Source organism: Cupressus sempervirens, chromosome 4, assembly GCF_028749045.1.
Source record: "Cupressus sempervirens isolate cs-2001-9-10 chromosome 4, ASM2874904v1, whole genome shotgun sequence".
Classification (NCBI taxonomy): domain Eukaryota; kingdom Viridiplantae; phylum Streptophyta; class Pinopsida; order Cupressales; family Cupressaceae; genus Cupressus; species Cupressus sempervirens.
The window spans coordinates 152921383-152937760 of record NC_143121.1 but is presented as its reverse complement, the minus strand read 5'-3'; the positions used below and the strand labels follow the sequence as shown (position 1 = coordinate 152937760).

Sequence of the window (16378 nt, the reverse complement as noted above, 5' to 3'; positions counted from 1 at the left end):
AAGTGGTACAAGAATCTCATAGAAATAAATAGATGTTGAAGTCTTTGAATTCTACTTTCTTTGCTCTTATACCTAAGAAGGAAGAGGCTAATAGGTTGGACCAATTCAGGCCTATAGCATTATGTAATGTTGTCTATAAGATTATTACCAAGCTGATCACTGAGATGCTCAAACCACTCCTAGGTTCTTTGATTTCTACCAAACATGGTGGTTTTGTTGAAGGTAGATAGATACTGGATGGGGTTGTGATAACAATGGAGTCAATACACTCTATGGCGACATCCAAGGAGAAAGCTATGTTAATTAAACTCGATATGGCGAAAGCTTACGATCAGCTAAGTTGGGAGTTCTTATAGAAATGGAACCTTGTTAAGTGGGACTCTATGTGTAGGCTGAAGCATGCCGGGGGCCTTGGTTTTAGGTTGATGGCTCTTGTTGTCACTACTTTGGTTGCCAACCTGTATTACAGATGGTGTAAATGTCAGGATCATGATTGGGCCAAAATTCTAGCTCATAAGTATTTTTTGGGGGCCGATAGCCCTAATGTACCAAGGCTTATTCTAGCAAGTAAAGGTTCCTGTATTTGGGACACCCTTAAGAAGGGGGCTTAGCTGATTAAGGAGGGCCTCTTCTAGATTTGTAATAGGGGATCTGATGCCTTGTTTTGGCAAGATTCTTGGGACAACCATCCTCCCATTCTTTCTCGCTTCCCCCAGCTTCAGTCTCTTTGTCACATTTTTACTAACACTGGATGGTTTAAGGTGGAGCACTTTAAGATGGTCAAGCATCTGAGTCAGGTGGAGGTGACTTGTTAGAAGGACCCCCAGGAGAGGCCCATGGGTGGCTCTAATGAGGACCATGTCATTCTTACTAAAGCTTTGGAAAATAGGTTATGCAGCTCTCTCCGAGAGCAAGATGTCTTGGCTTGGAGTCCTAGCCCAAAAGGCAAGTTTACTATTGATCAAGGCTATGCTATGCTTGACAGGAACCTTCATGGTCCAAATGAGGTGATTTGGTGGAAGAGGGTTTGGTTTAATCTTTCGTGGCCAAAATGTAATTTCTTCTTATGGTTGTTGACTCAGAACAAGTGCCTCACTTGGGAGAATCTTTACAAATGCAGCTTTCAAGGACCTTCTATCTACTTCCTTTGTTCAAACAATGAGGAATTTCCCTTATTCGAGAGAAATATGGCATAGATGGTGGGAGGCTTGGAGGCATGGTTGTATTCATACATCCTCTTTAATTGGCTTTCAGGAGAGTTTGGGTAGATCTCCAGTGAAGACTTATTTCTTGTGGGCTGCCTAGTTAGTTGGGCCATCTCTGATTCTCTAGAACCTTTGGATGGAGTAGAATCACAAAATTTTCTATGCCTCCAAGTTAGAAAGTTTGCATCTTTGGAGGATTATTCTAAATAGACTCCAAGAGACCATTTTCGCTAAGTGTGATATGTCAGAAAGTGTTGATCCTAGTGATTATGATATTGTGCAAAGTTTGAATCTTGGAGATAGCATATGGGGTATCAATCTTGGAAGAAGACTCCATTGTGGCAAGCAACGGGTTTGTCGAGATGGGAAGTGGACTCCTCCCTAGGCTGGGACTTTGAAGATTAATACACATGGTTCTTCTCGTGGGAAGCCTGGTCATACTGGTATTGGGGGCATTGGCAAGGACAATGATGGGGGTATGGTTTTTATTTTCTCTATCTACAAGTGTCATCACTCTAATAATCTAATGGAGGCTCTTCCTATTAAGACTATAGTTGAGAGAGGTGTTTCCTTAGACTGGAAGAGGATCATCTATGAGTCTGATTCCCAGATTATTGTGGACATGCTGAATACTCAAAGCTTGGAGAATGTTAGCTAGAAATTAGTTGCTTTGGCTAGATAGACTTTAAGTCTTTGTAAGTCCTTGGACTCTTTCTCCTTCCATCATATCCCTAGAGAATGGAATAAAGTGGCTTATTGTTTGGCGAAGTGGGCCTTAGAGAATGTGGATTGTTGAGTAGTTTTTATTGGATGACATAAAGATGTAATGTTGATGTGGGCCATGGGCCATTGCTTTGTACTTTGATTTTGGTTGAATAAATTTTTACCCCATCTTTTCCAAAAAAAAAAAAAAAAACTATTTATTAACTTAAATAAAAACATTAGTTAGCATTTATTTAAAAATGAACTCTAAATATATTATTATTAAATAAAATAAATATGATCATGTTCTAAATTCATTCTTATAACTTTTATCTTCAAATTGAATTATTTTTATTTAATTAATTTCAAAATTAATTAAATATAATTAAATATTAAAATATCATAATAATTTTTTGTTAAATTAAATCATTAATGTAATCTTTTAATTAGAATTAATTAAGAGAAACTTCACCAAAGACATAAAACAAAATACAAAAACCCATCATAAATAAACACATACAAGATCAAACTAAAGGGTTATAATCATGAATTAATGGCATTCGATGCATTCAGAGGGTAAACAACTCAAGTACTTGTCCTAATTTTCTAAAACAAATATCTTAAAGGTTTAGGATTTGGACTTAAGAATTTATCTCCCCTCTCTTTCCATTGAGATAATGTGATAGGGTATGCTCATCCTAGCAATTTAGGGAAGTTGATACCTGGTACCTACAACCTGCATAAAATCAACACTTGTACAAACACAATATTCTAAGCTAAATAGACAACGGATGGAAGTGGTGCATCTTGTAGATCCTAAATAGCAGGTGACGACGACTCCCTTCCTTAACCACATCAGAAACACCATACATGAAGAAAACATACATGCACACCATACACATACAATATGGGATAAGTATTCATAAGAAAACACATATGATAATCCATCTAACTAATCATCATCAATAACTGAAAACATTGTAATAATAATCATGCATACATGAAGTATAGAGTACCAAGTAATCTCACCATATATCAACTAAATCTTAAATAATAACCGATAACCTCTAAACAATGCTACTAATCATCAAACATAAAACTGGCCTAAAAGAGTTCAGCAATGATAGCAAAAATGTAAACTAGGGGTAGGCACTACAAGGAGTTTGAGGGTCAGGAATAGAGTCACAAACCCAATGAAACAATAGATAAGGGCTTCTAGGAGGAAAAAGAATAAATAAAGGTAAGAACTTTGATGCTAAAGTTGTGTATGTGGAGGATCTTAAAGTTAAATTGACGAAGGGAGATATTAATGACTTGGCAATTGATCCTCTTCATAGTGTCCTACAAACAAAAAAAGAGATCTCCTTATACACTCTTAGGCTAGAAAAATATATGTTTCATTCCCTAAAAATGTTGAACCTTAAATGTAGATCCATGGAAGGTAAAATTAATGAGATGCAAAGGAAAGAGGGTGGGAGGGGGTTGAAAGGTTGAGCATATGGGAAATGTGGAGTTAATTGAGGATATTAAGAAAAAAATTGAAAAAAATGGAAAACTTGAACTAAGAGGCTATTTCCTACTGCTAGGGTCTTCTTGATGCCACCATTGATTGCATAAACAATTTTCTAGGAAAGGTGGATCAAGAAAAATAAGTAAAGATCATGGTTGACTAGAAGGAGACAACGAAGGAAATGGTGGAAGTTTTTCCTGGTATATGAACCTACTGCAATAGTAAAAAGAAGTAGAAGAAAGTTACACATATTGAATAAAAAGATATTAAAGAGGTCTTTGAAAAGATCAAAGCTATTCATCAATAACTGAAAGATAAGGTTTATGAGTTAGTATAGTCTCTTTCACCTATGTTTTTTATCATTTTTTTCCCCTTATTTGTCAGTTAGTTTTTAGTTAGACCTTGATTTTTGGTCCTAGTGTTTTTCAAGATACAATTGGTTTTGGTTATGGGTGGGCTTGATGTGATGGACACTATTTCATTTTAGAATTATCTTTTTAAAATCATTTTGCAAGAATTTTTAGGTTTTGGGTCCCTTGAAGAAAACCTATTTTATCCTTAATAAAAAATACTATAATTATTATCATTAATTACAATACAGATGATAATAATTACAATACACATATTTAAGATATGTTTAAAATATTTCTTAATTAACTAATAACATTTTAAATAATAAAAAGTATGTCTTTCTTATTACAATTATTTCTAGGTTCATGATATAATTTTTTGTTTGTTATATGCTTTATATTATTTTACTTAATTTTATGTTTATTTTGATAAAATATTTTTAAAAATCACTAAAATATATTTTAATAAAATAGTACTTTATATATTCATCACCAATGTGAAGTAATAGAAAAAATTAATTAACATGGTTAAAAGGATGATAACATGAACAACAATATAACAAATGAAGAGAAAAATAAATAAGTATAATAAATAGTTAATTGTAATAAGATAAGAATAAAAAATAAAAAATGAGGTAAATGAATAAAAGTAGAGGAAATAGGCTACAACACAATAATGAGTTGTCAACCTCTCACTTGGGGTGTCTTGGGTTCGAGTCTACTTGACCTCCAAAAATAATATTATTTAATTTCAGCAAAGAATAATAAACAATCTCAACTTTACCTCATTAGCCATCAAAAAAAGAGATAAAAGAACAAATATAACCATAGATATGAGATAACACATTTAGATTCCTTATATTAATTGCAACATACACTAATATTAGCTTTGAATTACAAAATAGAAGAGTACATTGAAAATAAATAATTATTATGGAGTGTCTATTGCATATATATTGAATCTTTCTATTTTTAGACAATTTAACTCAAAAATGGCTAGCTAAACCCTTAAATAATTCTATAATCTACTCTCAACCACATGAATGAATCTAGTGTTTTATTGTCTTCTGAGGTGGTGAGTTTGTTAAAACTATTTTTTATTGGTTGGATGAAGTACTATAATAAGCCCTATTTAAAGAATACAAAATTGTTTTCAAATTGTCATCTTATTAATCATGTTGCCTATAATATGTAATTGTATTTTAGTCAAGATAGAAACATTATCATTAGCATTTGGTTTTATCCTCAGTCATTATGTTTAGATAAATTATGTACTAATTGATAGCATCATAGCTATTCTAACACAAATATATGTTTCATGATGTTTTTTCCTATGGGATATATATGTTATTGTATGTAGATAGGACATAATCTTTTTTGATTTTTTTAAATCCATGTTTACATTCATTGATTTTTTTTAAATTAAATTTTCTATCAATTCATTTACCTTATAAATAATTATCACTAGTAAATAAATCTCTTACATTTTATGATAGACTTCACTAAAGAACAAAAATTAACAACCATCGATTTTTGTAGGAACATATGTATCTATATATATGGACACACACACACACACACAAAAGCACACACCCACACCCACAACCTATTATACATATACATATATAGACAATTATTTACCATATTCAAATTAATGAAAACCAACAAATCAGACCACTCTATTGAAATCTTCTTAAGAACACTTTTCATTTTGTACTGGTCCTATTTAATACTAAGATTCTTCTTATTTAAGAAGTGGATTTATGAAATAATTTTGAATAAAACATGATGCTTTCAAATGATGAAGGAAGAACTAGACCATCTCCAAATTCATCTAACCTCAAAGAAGAGAATTAATTCCACCATTTATAAGATATGGAACTATCAAGATCTTCTTAATTTTAAGAAACAACATAAATATCTTGAAAAGCAAAGTCAAGTAACCAAGTAGGATTTTAATGAACTTATCAATCAATGAAATTAGCAAATAATCAAACTTTATTAAAGTATGGCAATAATTAATTATTAGATCCTTCAAAGTTTTGATTCCATGTAACCAAGAAGTTTATGTTTGGAATGGGGGATTGAAATTCAGATTGGTGTTCTTCATTTGTTGCATAGTGATAACGATGATGATGACGTGCACAGGGGTGAAAGAGAAGCACGGAAGGATGACTGTGAACAGCTTCGAGAAGGGAGGAGATGGCGGAGGACCATCTGCTTGTGATGGTCACTTCCATTCCAACAAGGATCATTGGGTCGATCTTCTCCCTGCCACTTTTGATCACAATTGTTTCCGCAAGTTGAAGATCAGTGTACGAGGGAAGATCAATTGTTTCGCTCTCCCCCCTATCATAGACAAGTGCGCCAAGTCCTACAAGGACGATATCGTGCATACGTCTGAGAGTGTTTGGAATGCCCTAGGCGTGCATCGTGGTGATAAGGACTTCGGCCTCATGCCCATCACCTGGCACTTCATCTAATCACCCTCATCACTCATTCTCAATCCACTTCCCCACCTATTCTATAGACACAATGTATCTAATAATTTCTCTTGATCCTCTTTACCTTCTTCTCTTCTCTTCTATTCTCTTCTTTATATTTCAATAATTCTTCAATTTTATAACATAAATAAATGTTTTAAATTTACTAAAAATAAATAAAATTTTCTGTAAAAAAATTTATTTTTCTATATTATATATAAAAGTTAGTGACTTATGATTTTGTTAGTTTCTTTGGTTTAACATAAAATAAAATGTTATAAGATATTTGTGAATTAAAATGAGGTCTATCATTTAATCATTGAACAAATTTAGAAGAATTTATTATATTATTGAATTTTTTTAATATTTTAAATGTCAAAATATTTCAATAACTTTTTGATGAAACAATTAACATTCTTTGAATGTTGGTTGATCTAAATCATGTCTCCATGACATCCACATCGAATTTTTTAAAACTTGCACATGACTACTCTCATGAGGCTAGAAAAGCTCAAACTTGTGCACCCAACTTTGTAATTGAAAAAGAAATTGTTTACTTTTTATTTTAAGGGTTTCATGCAAAGTCTTATTTTATATTTCATGAGGCTTTTTTGTTTCATATTTTCTATCTATGCTTAGTAAGCTCTCTTGCTAGGCTATTATTTCTTAATTGTCTTTTGGCTATTGTTGTGTAATGCTAAATTTGTTTCCTTCTTGCGGTTTTAGGTTTCTTCTAAAATCTACTTGTCAATGGGATCTAGGTGCCTTCAAACCAATTTTCTCCCTCTAATAAACAAAGTAGTCTTTAAAAGTATTTCTTCGCCAAGTTTTCAAGCAAAAAAAATGAATGAATTAATTAATTTTTAACTCAATTAATAATATTTAAATCTTAAAAATATTTCTTGGACCCAAAATAAAATCTCAGTTATCACTTAGGATATGCAATATTCTTAAATAGAGATATTAACCTAGGATTCAATGTTTGATTGTGATAGTCCAATCTTAATTATTTCTCCAATCTCCAAAACTTTTAAACAAGAACATCACTAGTATGATTACTCCTCATAAGAATTCAATAAAAATGTAAACATTTCATACAACACACTTTCTCTCAAAACATGATAATTTCCACCATTATGAAAGGTCATTCGGATCTTATTAAAACTACAAGAAGATTTATTAAAACATATTTTCTTTTGCTTCTATTTTTACTCCTTAAGATTTTGTGCATTACCATGAGTAATTTTGGGTGACACCATTTGTCAACTTACCCCTAGTAAAACATAATAGTAAAACCAAATTTACAACAACAAAATATATCTTACTAGCCAACACCCCATAATGAAATAGCTATCAAACCCTGCTAGCTATTTTATTATAAATTCCTTTAGAAAAGTCCAAATCCACCAAAATTATAGTGTAGGAAGTAAAGGAGAAAGAAGTTCATATTAGGGTAAACTTCATGAAGTGACCCAACTTTGTTTTATATAGCTCCATTGTAGCATTAAACTAAAAGTGGAGGAGAATGTGAGGTAGCCCTATTGAGCATGGGAAAAACTAAATAGGTACTACAAAATAGTTGAAGGAGCTTGACAAAGGGTGGAGAGATGGAGCATGTGAACCTTATTATTGATGGCCCCATACATCCAATTCCATATAATTAACACATTATAAAATAAATATTGAAGCCATAAGTGCAGTGGTAAAGTTTAACTTTGTCATAATTTAGTGAGTTCTAGTGCTTATAAATCCAAAGTTAGTGGGATGTGATGTCAAAAGTGATGAAACTTACCAATGAATGTTATCTTTTAAAAATAGTCCAACCAACACATCTTGGCCAAGAACCCCCTTTGAAATAGAAGACGCACAAGAGAGACATTTAAAAGTCTTGGAAGAAGACCCCTCTAAGGGTTTGCAAAGCACATATACACATGAACTCTTGATAGGACATTTGATTAAGGCATCCACATTTTTAGTAGGAAGTAATATTTTTTAGGAAACGGGCACAAAATCCAAGCTGGACCACATGCATATAAGTAGGGGAATCATTACTCCCACTCGCCAAGGTTGGGAGTTAAATTTGGTGAGCCAGATGCCATGTCTAAGAGTCAACACACGATGATTAAACTAATCTTCTAAGATCACTCTAATCTTTTATTTTTGTTTGAAATTTTATTTGAAAAAAACTAGAAACATATACATATACGTAAAGAATAATAATCTTAATAATTAAATTACTAAAAGATTGAATTTCATAGTTAATGTTTCATATAAATTAAAAATTTGAAAATTGGATTGTCAATAGATTACGAAAAGGTCATGCTAAATTAAATTTATTTTCTAAAATTTAAATTACGATCACATGTATCCAAATGCCACAAACCGTGCTCAACAAATTTTCACTATGACTATATCAACCGGAAAACAGAAAAAATAGCACCACTGTCATGACGAACCAATGTAAGGTCGACTGGACGTAACCAAACATAGAAGTTCCACACGGAAAAAGGATTCACAAACCCGGTATGAACACGATTCCAAAAGACATTAATAGTCATCGCACCGGACAGAGACTTCAACCGTGTTTAGATTACAGCTACATGAAGAAAAACTGCAGAATGTATAACTAATACAAACAAAACAAAGTCCGGGAGTCTGTCTAACGGCAGGTTATGCGCACTTCCAGTGGATATTTCATTTCGATGACAAATGACGCAATACACCTGGTTAGGTCTGGGAGATTCCCTTCCTTCACACATGCCCACTCAAACTTAACCAATAAATTGGCAAGAGTGATGGGAACATGAACGTTAGCAAGATCCATTCCCACGCATACTCGTCTTCCTGCTCCAAACGGCAGATACGACATTCTCACCTTGTCAGAATCCATTTTGCCAAGGAACCTCTCTGGCATAAACTCTTCGGGGTCTTCCCATGCTCCAGGATCGTTGAAAACACTACTGAGATTAAAAATAACTGATGATTTCTCTGGTACGGTGATACCCATAATCTTACACTCCTCCACAGTTTGGTGAGTTACTGCAAGCGGCGCTATGGACTCTTTTCTCAGCGTCTCCTTCACAACAGCTTGCACGTATGACAGCTTCCTCAAATCCTCCAAACACAATAACATACCTTCTTTCCGTTCTGCAACTTGTCTTGTTTCCTCATAAGCCCTTTCTTGTATGTGAGGATAGGTTATGAGATAAGCGAGAGCCCATTCCAGAGCTGTGGAGGTGCTGTCTACTGCGAGAAGAAAGAGCTCGAACAAATTTACTGCTATTTCTTCATCGGACAACTTTAACTTGTGCTCTTCATCTTCATTTTCACCATTTTCTTCGCCCACACAAAGCAAGCAATTCAAATAGCAATCGGGGGCACTTTGCCCGAAGTATACACGATAACTACGAGCAAATTGAATTAGAGGCAACACCAACTGCAGAATAGAATCCCGAAGAATATTTCCACTTCTTTTCGGCTCTTCTTGACGAAGGAACAAAGTACCGAGTACAAGGACATGAATCTAGCAGCATTGTATCTCCATCATCTGCCAACCTAATATATTCAGCTATTAATTCATTCAGCCTCAAGAGGAAACTCTTGTCTTCGAAGTCAGCACCAAAGCACAGTCGAGCAAGAAAACTCAATGTCATCATTTTCAAGACATGCAAAGGCTTCACTACGTCGTCATTTGCCCCCATCTCGTTTTGTAATGTGTTGAAGAGATCAGAGATAGATGCTTGATGAGAAGAGCTCTGGCTGGCAATGTGGAATGGACTCAGAACGTTATTTCCGAGAAGCTTTCTGAGTTTAGTCCAACGATCATTGCAGGGAGAGAAAAGGATGGTTTTCAAGTTTGCGGTGGTGTATTGTGGAACGAAAACCGTTGGGTGATCTGAGAAATTGGGGGCTTGGTTTACCAGTGCCTCCCAGATTGCAGTTTGGCCGGTGAGAATTATGATGGGCGATAGCCCCTTCCAGACTGTCATTACAGGGCCATAGGTGTTGGCCATATCTGTGAACGTGGAAAGAATATTGTCGCCTTGTTAAATTGTGAAGGCCAACAGACACATGTGATTTCCCTCCATTATATTTTGTTTCTTTAGCTGATCATTTGTGATCTATAAATGCTGATGGCATGTATTGTAAACTTAATTCATTTTCTCATTAATATAATTCCTCTGCTTTCAGTGTGGACGTAGCCACGATTTGTGGTGAACCACGATAAACTCTGTGTTTATGCAATTTTCCTATTTTGTATTTTCTTTTCACATTCTTAGTTAATTTACAATTGGTATCAGAGCCGTAATCGATTTCAGTGATCAATTTCTGAAGTCATGGAGGAAACAAGAGTGCAGAAATTCTCAGGGAAGAATTTCAGTTTGTGGAAGGTACAGATGTGATCACTTTTTGTCAAGCATGATCTTGCAATAGCAATTGAAGGTAAAGCAAAGAAGCCTACCGCCATTTTAGATGAAGATTGGACTAAAACTGATAAGAAAGCAATGACAGAGATTTTTCTTTCACTATCTCTGAATGTGTTGTTCAATGTGAACAATGAAACATCAACAAAGGACATATGGGACAAACTTCATAGTATGTATCAAACGACATCTGCTGCAAACAAAATTTTTATCATGAAAAAGCTTTACAAATTGAAGATGAAGGAAGGAACAACGATGCCGAATCACATAAATGAGTTGAATACTCTTTTATGTCAAGCACACTCCATCGGTATGCCTCCAGATGACAAAAATAAGGCAGTCATCTTATTATGTCCTTTACTAGATAGCTAGGATGGTGTGGTCACAGCGATTAGCACTTTCATAACCGGCAAAAACAAGCTAGTCTATGATGAGGTAGACATGAGGAGAACTAACAAAGAGTCTTCATCTGGCAAAGTGCTAACAATGGTTAGTACGAAAAATAGAGGAAGAACTCAATATAGAGGTAGAAATAATAACAACAACCGAAGGTCAGAATTAGCTAGAAGGTCACAGTCCTGAGGTTGACAAAACGGTTGTTGATTTTTTGGAAAGGCTGGTCATGTTAAAAAGGACTGTAGAAAATATAAAAGAACTCAAGAAAAAGTTTTGGACAGCAGAGCAAACATCTTTCACAATCCTGGTGATGGTGTTTTCGTTCTTACAACAAGTGACACAACTTCGAATTCATGGGTAATTGACTTTGGGGCTTCATTTCATGCATCTTCTTGTAGTGAAGCCTTCACAAACTACAAGAAAGGTAAATTTGGGAATGTTTATTTGGGTGATAACAAGGCTTGTGAAAATCATAGGAAAGGGGGATATTTTGTTATCAATTAAAGGAGGCACTCAATTATTGCTTCAAGATGTTAGGTATGTTCCCAAATTAAAAAGAAATTTGATTTTTGTTAGTTAGTTATATGCTCAGGGTTTTCTTACACTCCTCATGAACACATGGAAAATTACCAAGGGTTCCATGATTATTGCCAAAGGGGATAAAGTTGGCAATCTATATGTTGTAGAAACTAATGATGAGGGGGGAGCTACAATGACTATTGCAGACAATGATGCCACACCTTGGCATCAAAGATTAGGCCACATGAGCAAGAAGGGGTTAGAGGTTATGCTTAATAGAGAGCAACTTTTAGGTCTCCAATCAGTAGATTTAGAATTCTGCGAACATTGTCTTCATGGGAGATAGAAACATGCCAATTTTTTGAAGCATAGTCATGACAAGAAGATGACACCATTGGAGTTGGTGCAATCAAATGTCTTCGGTCCAACAGAGGTAACCTCCCATGGAGGTGCAAATTTCTTTTTTTCCTTTCTTGATGATTGTACTAAAAAGGTTTGGGTTTATATGACATCTAGAAAGTCTGAAGTTTTCTCCAAATTTAAAATTTTTAAAGCTCTTGTTGAAAATCAGAGTGGGCACAAAATCAAATGTTTAAAATCAGATAATGGAGGTGAATTCTGTTCCTTGGAGTTTGATAACTTTTGTGCAGATCATGGTATTCGACAAGTGAAAGTTGTGCCATTTATCCCTCAAGAAAATGGGACAGTGGAAAGACTAAATCAAACTATACTTGAGAAAGTTCGATGTATGCAATCTAATGCCGATTTAGGCAAAGAATTATGGGTGGAAGCCTGCAATACAATAGTATACTTGATTAATCAAAGTCCTTCATCTTGTTTGGACTTTGGAATTCCAGAGGAGGAATGGCTGGGTAGAAGGATTTCCTACTCACATCTTTGAGTGTATGGGTGTCAAGCATTTGCTCATGTTCTTAAAGAAAAAAGAAGCAAGCTGGATTCAAAATCACAAGAATGTATCTTCTTGGGTTATGGTGAAGATCAGTATGGATTTCAATTATGGGATCCTATTGCAAAGAAGATTGTATGGATTCAAGATGTGGTATTTAATGAGACAAAATTTCCAGCTCTTCAATCAGCATCACAGGAAAGAATAGTTTTAGATTTTATTCCTATGTCCTATTTAAATGAGAATAACTCTTCATTCAATCCATAGTCACAGTCTATGGTGTCTACTCCTACCTCTATTTTAGCTCCATTTCCCAAAATTAGTAGTGATTTAGAGTCCTCTTCTCATACTTTTCCATCACCATAATAGATAGAGCATCTTCATCAGCTTGATAGAGGAAATGTTTTAAACAAGGATTTCACCCAACTTCTGTAGACTCCACACAAGTCAATCACAGTCTCCTTCCTAAATTAGAGCCGCTTCATACCTCTTCTCCCCTATGTAACATGGATTGTGATGGATATAATAGCCCTACTCACGATTTGGAATGTAGCAATTTGTTTGGAAGTGGAAATCTTCAGCCTACTAGTCACAATGATGACTGTATGAATCATGATGTGAGGGTCACTCATCCTCCTTTCATTCTTCTTGAAAATTGTGGTGTCCCATAAAAATTGCAATGAACAAACTTTCCACTCACTCTGCTCCACATGACAAGTTGATGCTTCTGCCCATGGTAATACAGAGCCATCCTTGGTCAATAAGACTTCTCTGCACACCTCTCACATATGTGGAGCATACACTCCGGCAATAGATCTCTTTGAATATGGTGCTAGAGATCATCAACGTCTATTTTCCTCTAGGCAGCCCTCCTCATTCATACCCGATGAATCCCATCATATTGGGAATTCCATTTCTTGTGATAGACCTCATCAGTCTGAGAATCACAGCAAGCAACATACAGAGCAGATTATTAGCTTTGGCAAACAAAACAATTGCGACTTGGAGGGTAACATACAACATGGACATTATAATGAGCTTGTTACGTATCCTCATAACATTGGTTTGACCATACCCAATCAAAGACTATCTCATGACATCCAACATAGGTTTGGTGTTGAAAATGTTTCATGTTCGGCAAAGCATAGTATAAACTATGACATGGGATCTATCACTCCTCACGCCAATGTCAATTGGGCCTCACAACTTCAACATACGGTAGACATAGATCACTTACCTTGCTCAAATATCAACTGATCAAACCAGACTATGAAGACAGTTAATTCACAAAAAAAATAGATGCATTTCTCCTCAGGGAAGTTCTCATGAGTTGTATAACAACACCAAATTAGGGTCTGCTGAAATACATCTTGATGCCACTTCTAATAAGAATGGTATTAACAGAATTAGGGAATAAGAAGAGAATGTTCCAGACTTGAGGCAATCAACAAGGCAAAGACGGATGCCTGTGAAGTATTTAGACTATGAGCTACTTTATTCTGAGGAGGTAGACCCTGAGATTTTAGTCTCTGATCAAGTAGAGCTGGCTAATTTCAGGTATGCCTGCGAAAGTAATGATAAAAATCAGTGGATGATTGCAATGGAAGAAGAGATGAACTCTCTTAAAACAAATAAAACATGGGACTTAGTTCCACTTCCACCCAACTAGAAAGCTTTGAAAAACCCTTGGGTATATAAGGTGAAAGAAGAAGATGGAGGAAGAAAGAGGTATGGCGCTCAACTAGTTGTCAAAGGATATGCTCAGAAAAAGGGCTTAGATTTTGAAGAGATTTTCTCACTTTTTGTTCAAATGACTACAATCTGGGCAATTTTGGGATTGGTAGCCATTTGGGATCTTGAGCTCGAACAGCTTGATGTCAAGACAACTTTTCTACATGGCGACATTAATGAAGAACTATACATGGAATAGCCTAAAGGCTTTGTTCAAAAGGGGAAAGAACATCTCTATTGTTGGCTAAAGCAAAGTTTGTATGGGCTCAAGCAAGCTCCAAGAGACTGGTATATTAAGTTTGATCGGTTCATGGTTGAACATAATTTCACTCGATGTGAATCAAATCCTTGCATCTACTATAAAAGACTTCCTAGTGGTGAGTTTGTTATTCTTTTATTTTATGTTGATGACATGCTAGTTGCCAGCACTTCTCAAATAATCAGCAAGCTAAAGAAAGAGTTAGCTTCTCGGTTTGCCATGAAAGATTTAGGGCCAGCCAAAAAGATTCTTGGGATGACTATCAGTAGAGATAGATAGAAAAAGGTGTTGACTTTGTCACAAAAATCATATATTGACAAAGTTGTAGAGTGGTTTGGCATGGCTGAAGCTAAACACGTTCCTATTCTTTTTGCTCCTCATTTCTATCTAAGTTCTGAATTGTGTCCCAAAACACAAGATGAAAAGGATTTTATGAATAATGTTCCTTATAGATCAGCGGTTGGTAGCTTAATGTATGCTATGGTTTCTACACATCTCGACATTGCTCATGTGATGGGAGTAGTTAGTAGATACATGAGCAATCCCGAGAAACCTCATTGGGAAGTAGTGAAATGGATATTGTGGTATCTCAAGGGTACTTTTGACTATGCATTGTGTTTTGGTAAAAATCATGCTCAGCTTCAAGGATTCAGTGACTCAGATCTTGCCGGAGATTGAGAAAAGTGTAGGCCTACTACCGGTTATGCTTTCACATTTGCCAAGGTTGCCATTAGTTGGGCGTCAAGACTGCAACATTGTGTTGCACTTTCTTCTGCTGAAGTTGAATACTTGGCTCTTTCCAAAGGGGCTAGAGAGATAATTTGGTTGCAACACTTATTCAGTGATTTACATTGGCAACAAGATGATTATGTTTTATTTTCAGATAGTCAGAGTGCAATTTTTATGGTTCACAATCATTCCTCTCAGTGACGCTCCAAACATATTGACAAGCATGCTCACTATGTTTGCTATGTGGTGGCAGAAGGAAAACTAAAGGTTGCCAAAATTGATACCAAGATCAATCTGGTGGACATGTTGATGAAGGTTGTTGCCAAGGAGAAGTTCGAATGTGCCAGAACTTCTCTTGGCCTTGTTAAATAGAAGTAAGTCAGTATGTAGAGCAGGGGAATGGATGATTAGCTAGTGTATCTGTTGTCTTTAGGTGGGAGATTGTTGAATTGTGAAGGCCAACAGACACATGTGTTTTCCCTCCATTATATTTTGTCTCTTCAGCTGATCATTTGTGATCTATAAATGCTGATGGTATGTATTGTAAATTTAATTCATTTTCTCATTAATATAATTCTTCTGCTCTCAGTGTGGACATAGCAACGATTTGTGGTGAACCACGATAAACTCTGTGTTTATATGTTTTTGCTGTTCTATATTTTCTTTTTGCATTTTTAGTTAACTTACATGCCTTTCATTATCTGATGAAGGTTGCCCAATAAGGGCAACCTGGGAGGACAAGGAGGCCATCTATCCCTCTTCATGCTTGATATTGATATCGATATGGCAACAACACATGCGAGAAATAGCAAAGTCGGAAAAAGTAATATGACAGTTCCTTCTCCAACGGAGAAGTGGAAGAAATGAAAAATTTGATCATAAGTACTACTACTACTCGGTATTTTGTCCATGCTACTACAATCACAGGTTGCTTCAGAGTTGCGAATGCTTCTCCTATAGGGGAATAAGGCTCTTAATCACAACTGAGCCTCCTATCTGAGCTAAAACAAAACTTCAGATTGTGAGAAGGAAGAACGACAAATTTGGCATCTTCCACGTCGCAATCCGCCAGTGCATCGACAGCACATTGCTCCAACTCCAGCAGCCACCCCGATGTGATAAGCAATTTAACTTTATATTATTGAATTTGAAATGAGCGTATC

The 16378-nt window shown here is 35.4% G+C and overlaps 1 protein-coding gene and 1 pseudogene across 1 annotated transcript; one reads left to right on the top strand and one right to left on the bottom strand.

Moving 5' to 3' along the window:
• The first annotated feature begins 5896 nt into the window (after window positions 1-5896).
• LOC149560424 (putative ripening-related protein 6) lies at window positions 5897-6250 on the top strand. The gene has a single exon (XM_089827609.1). It carries the CDS (start codon window positions 5897-5899, stop codon window positions 6248-6250), a length of 354 nt encoding a protein of 117 aa, XP_089683735.1.
• Window positions 6251-8909: 2659 nt separating this feature from the next.
• Window positions 8910-16126, bottom strand: LOC149560423 ((S)-canadine synthase CYP719A21-like; annotated as a pseudogene).
• Window positions 16127-16378: the final 252 nt, after the last annotated feature.

Bases quoted from the DNA above. Each gene is read 5' to 3' on its own strand.
- LOC149560424 (XM_089827609.1), top strand. From the start codon at position 5,897: ATGATGATGACGTGCACAGGGGTGAAAGAGAAGCACGGAAGGATGACT.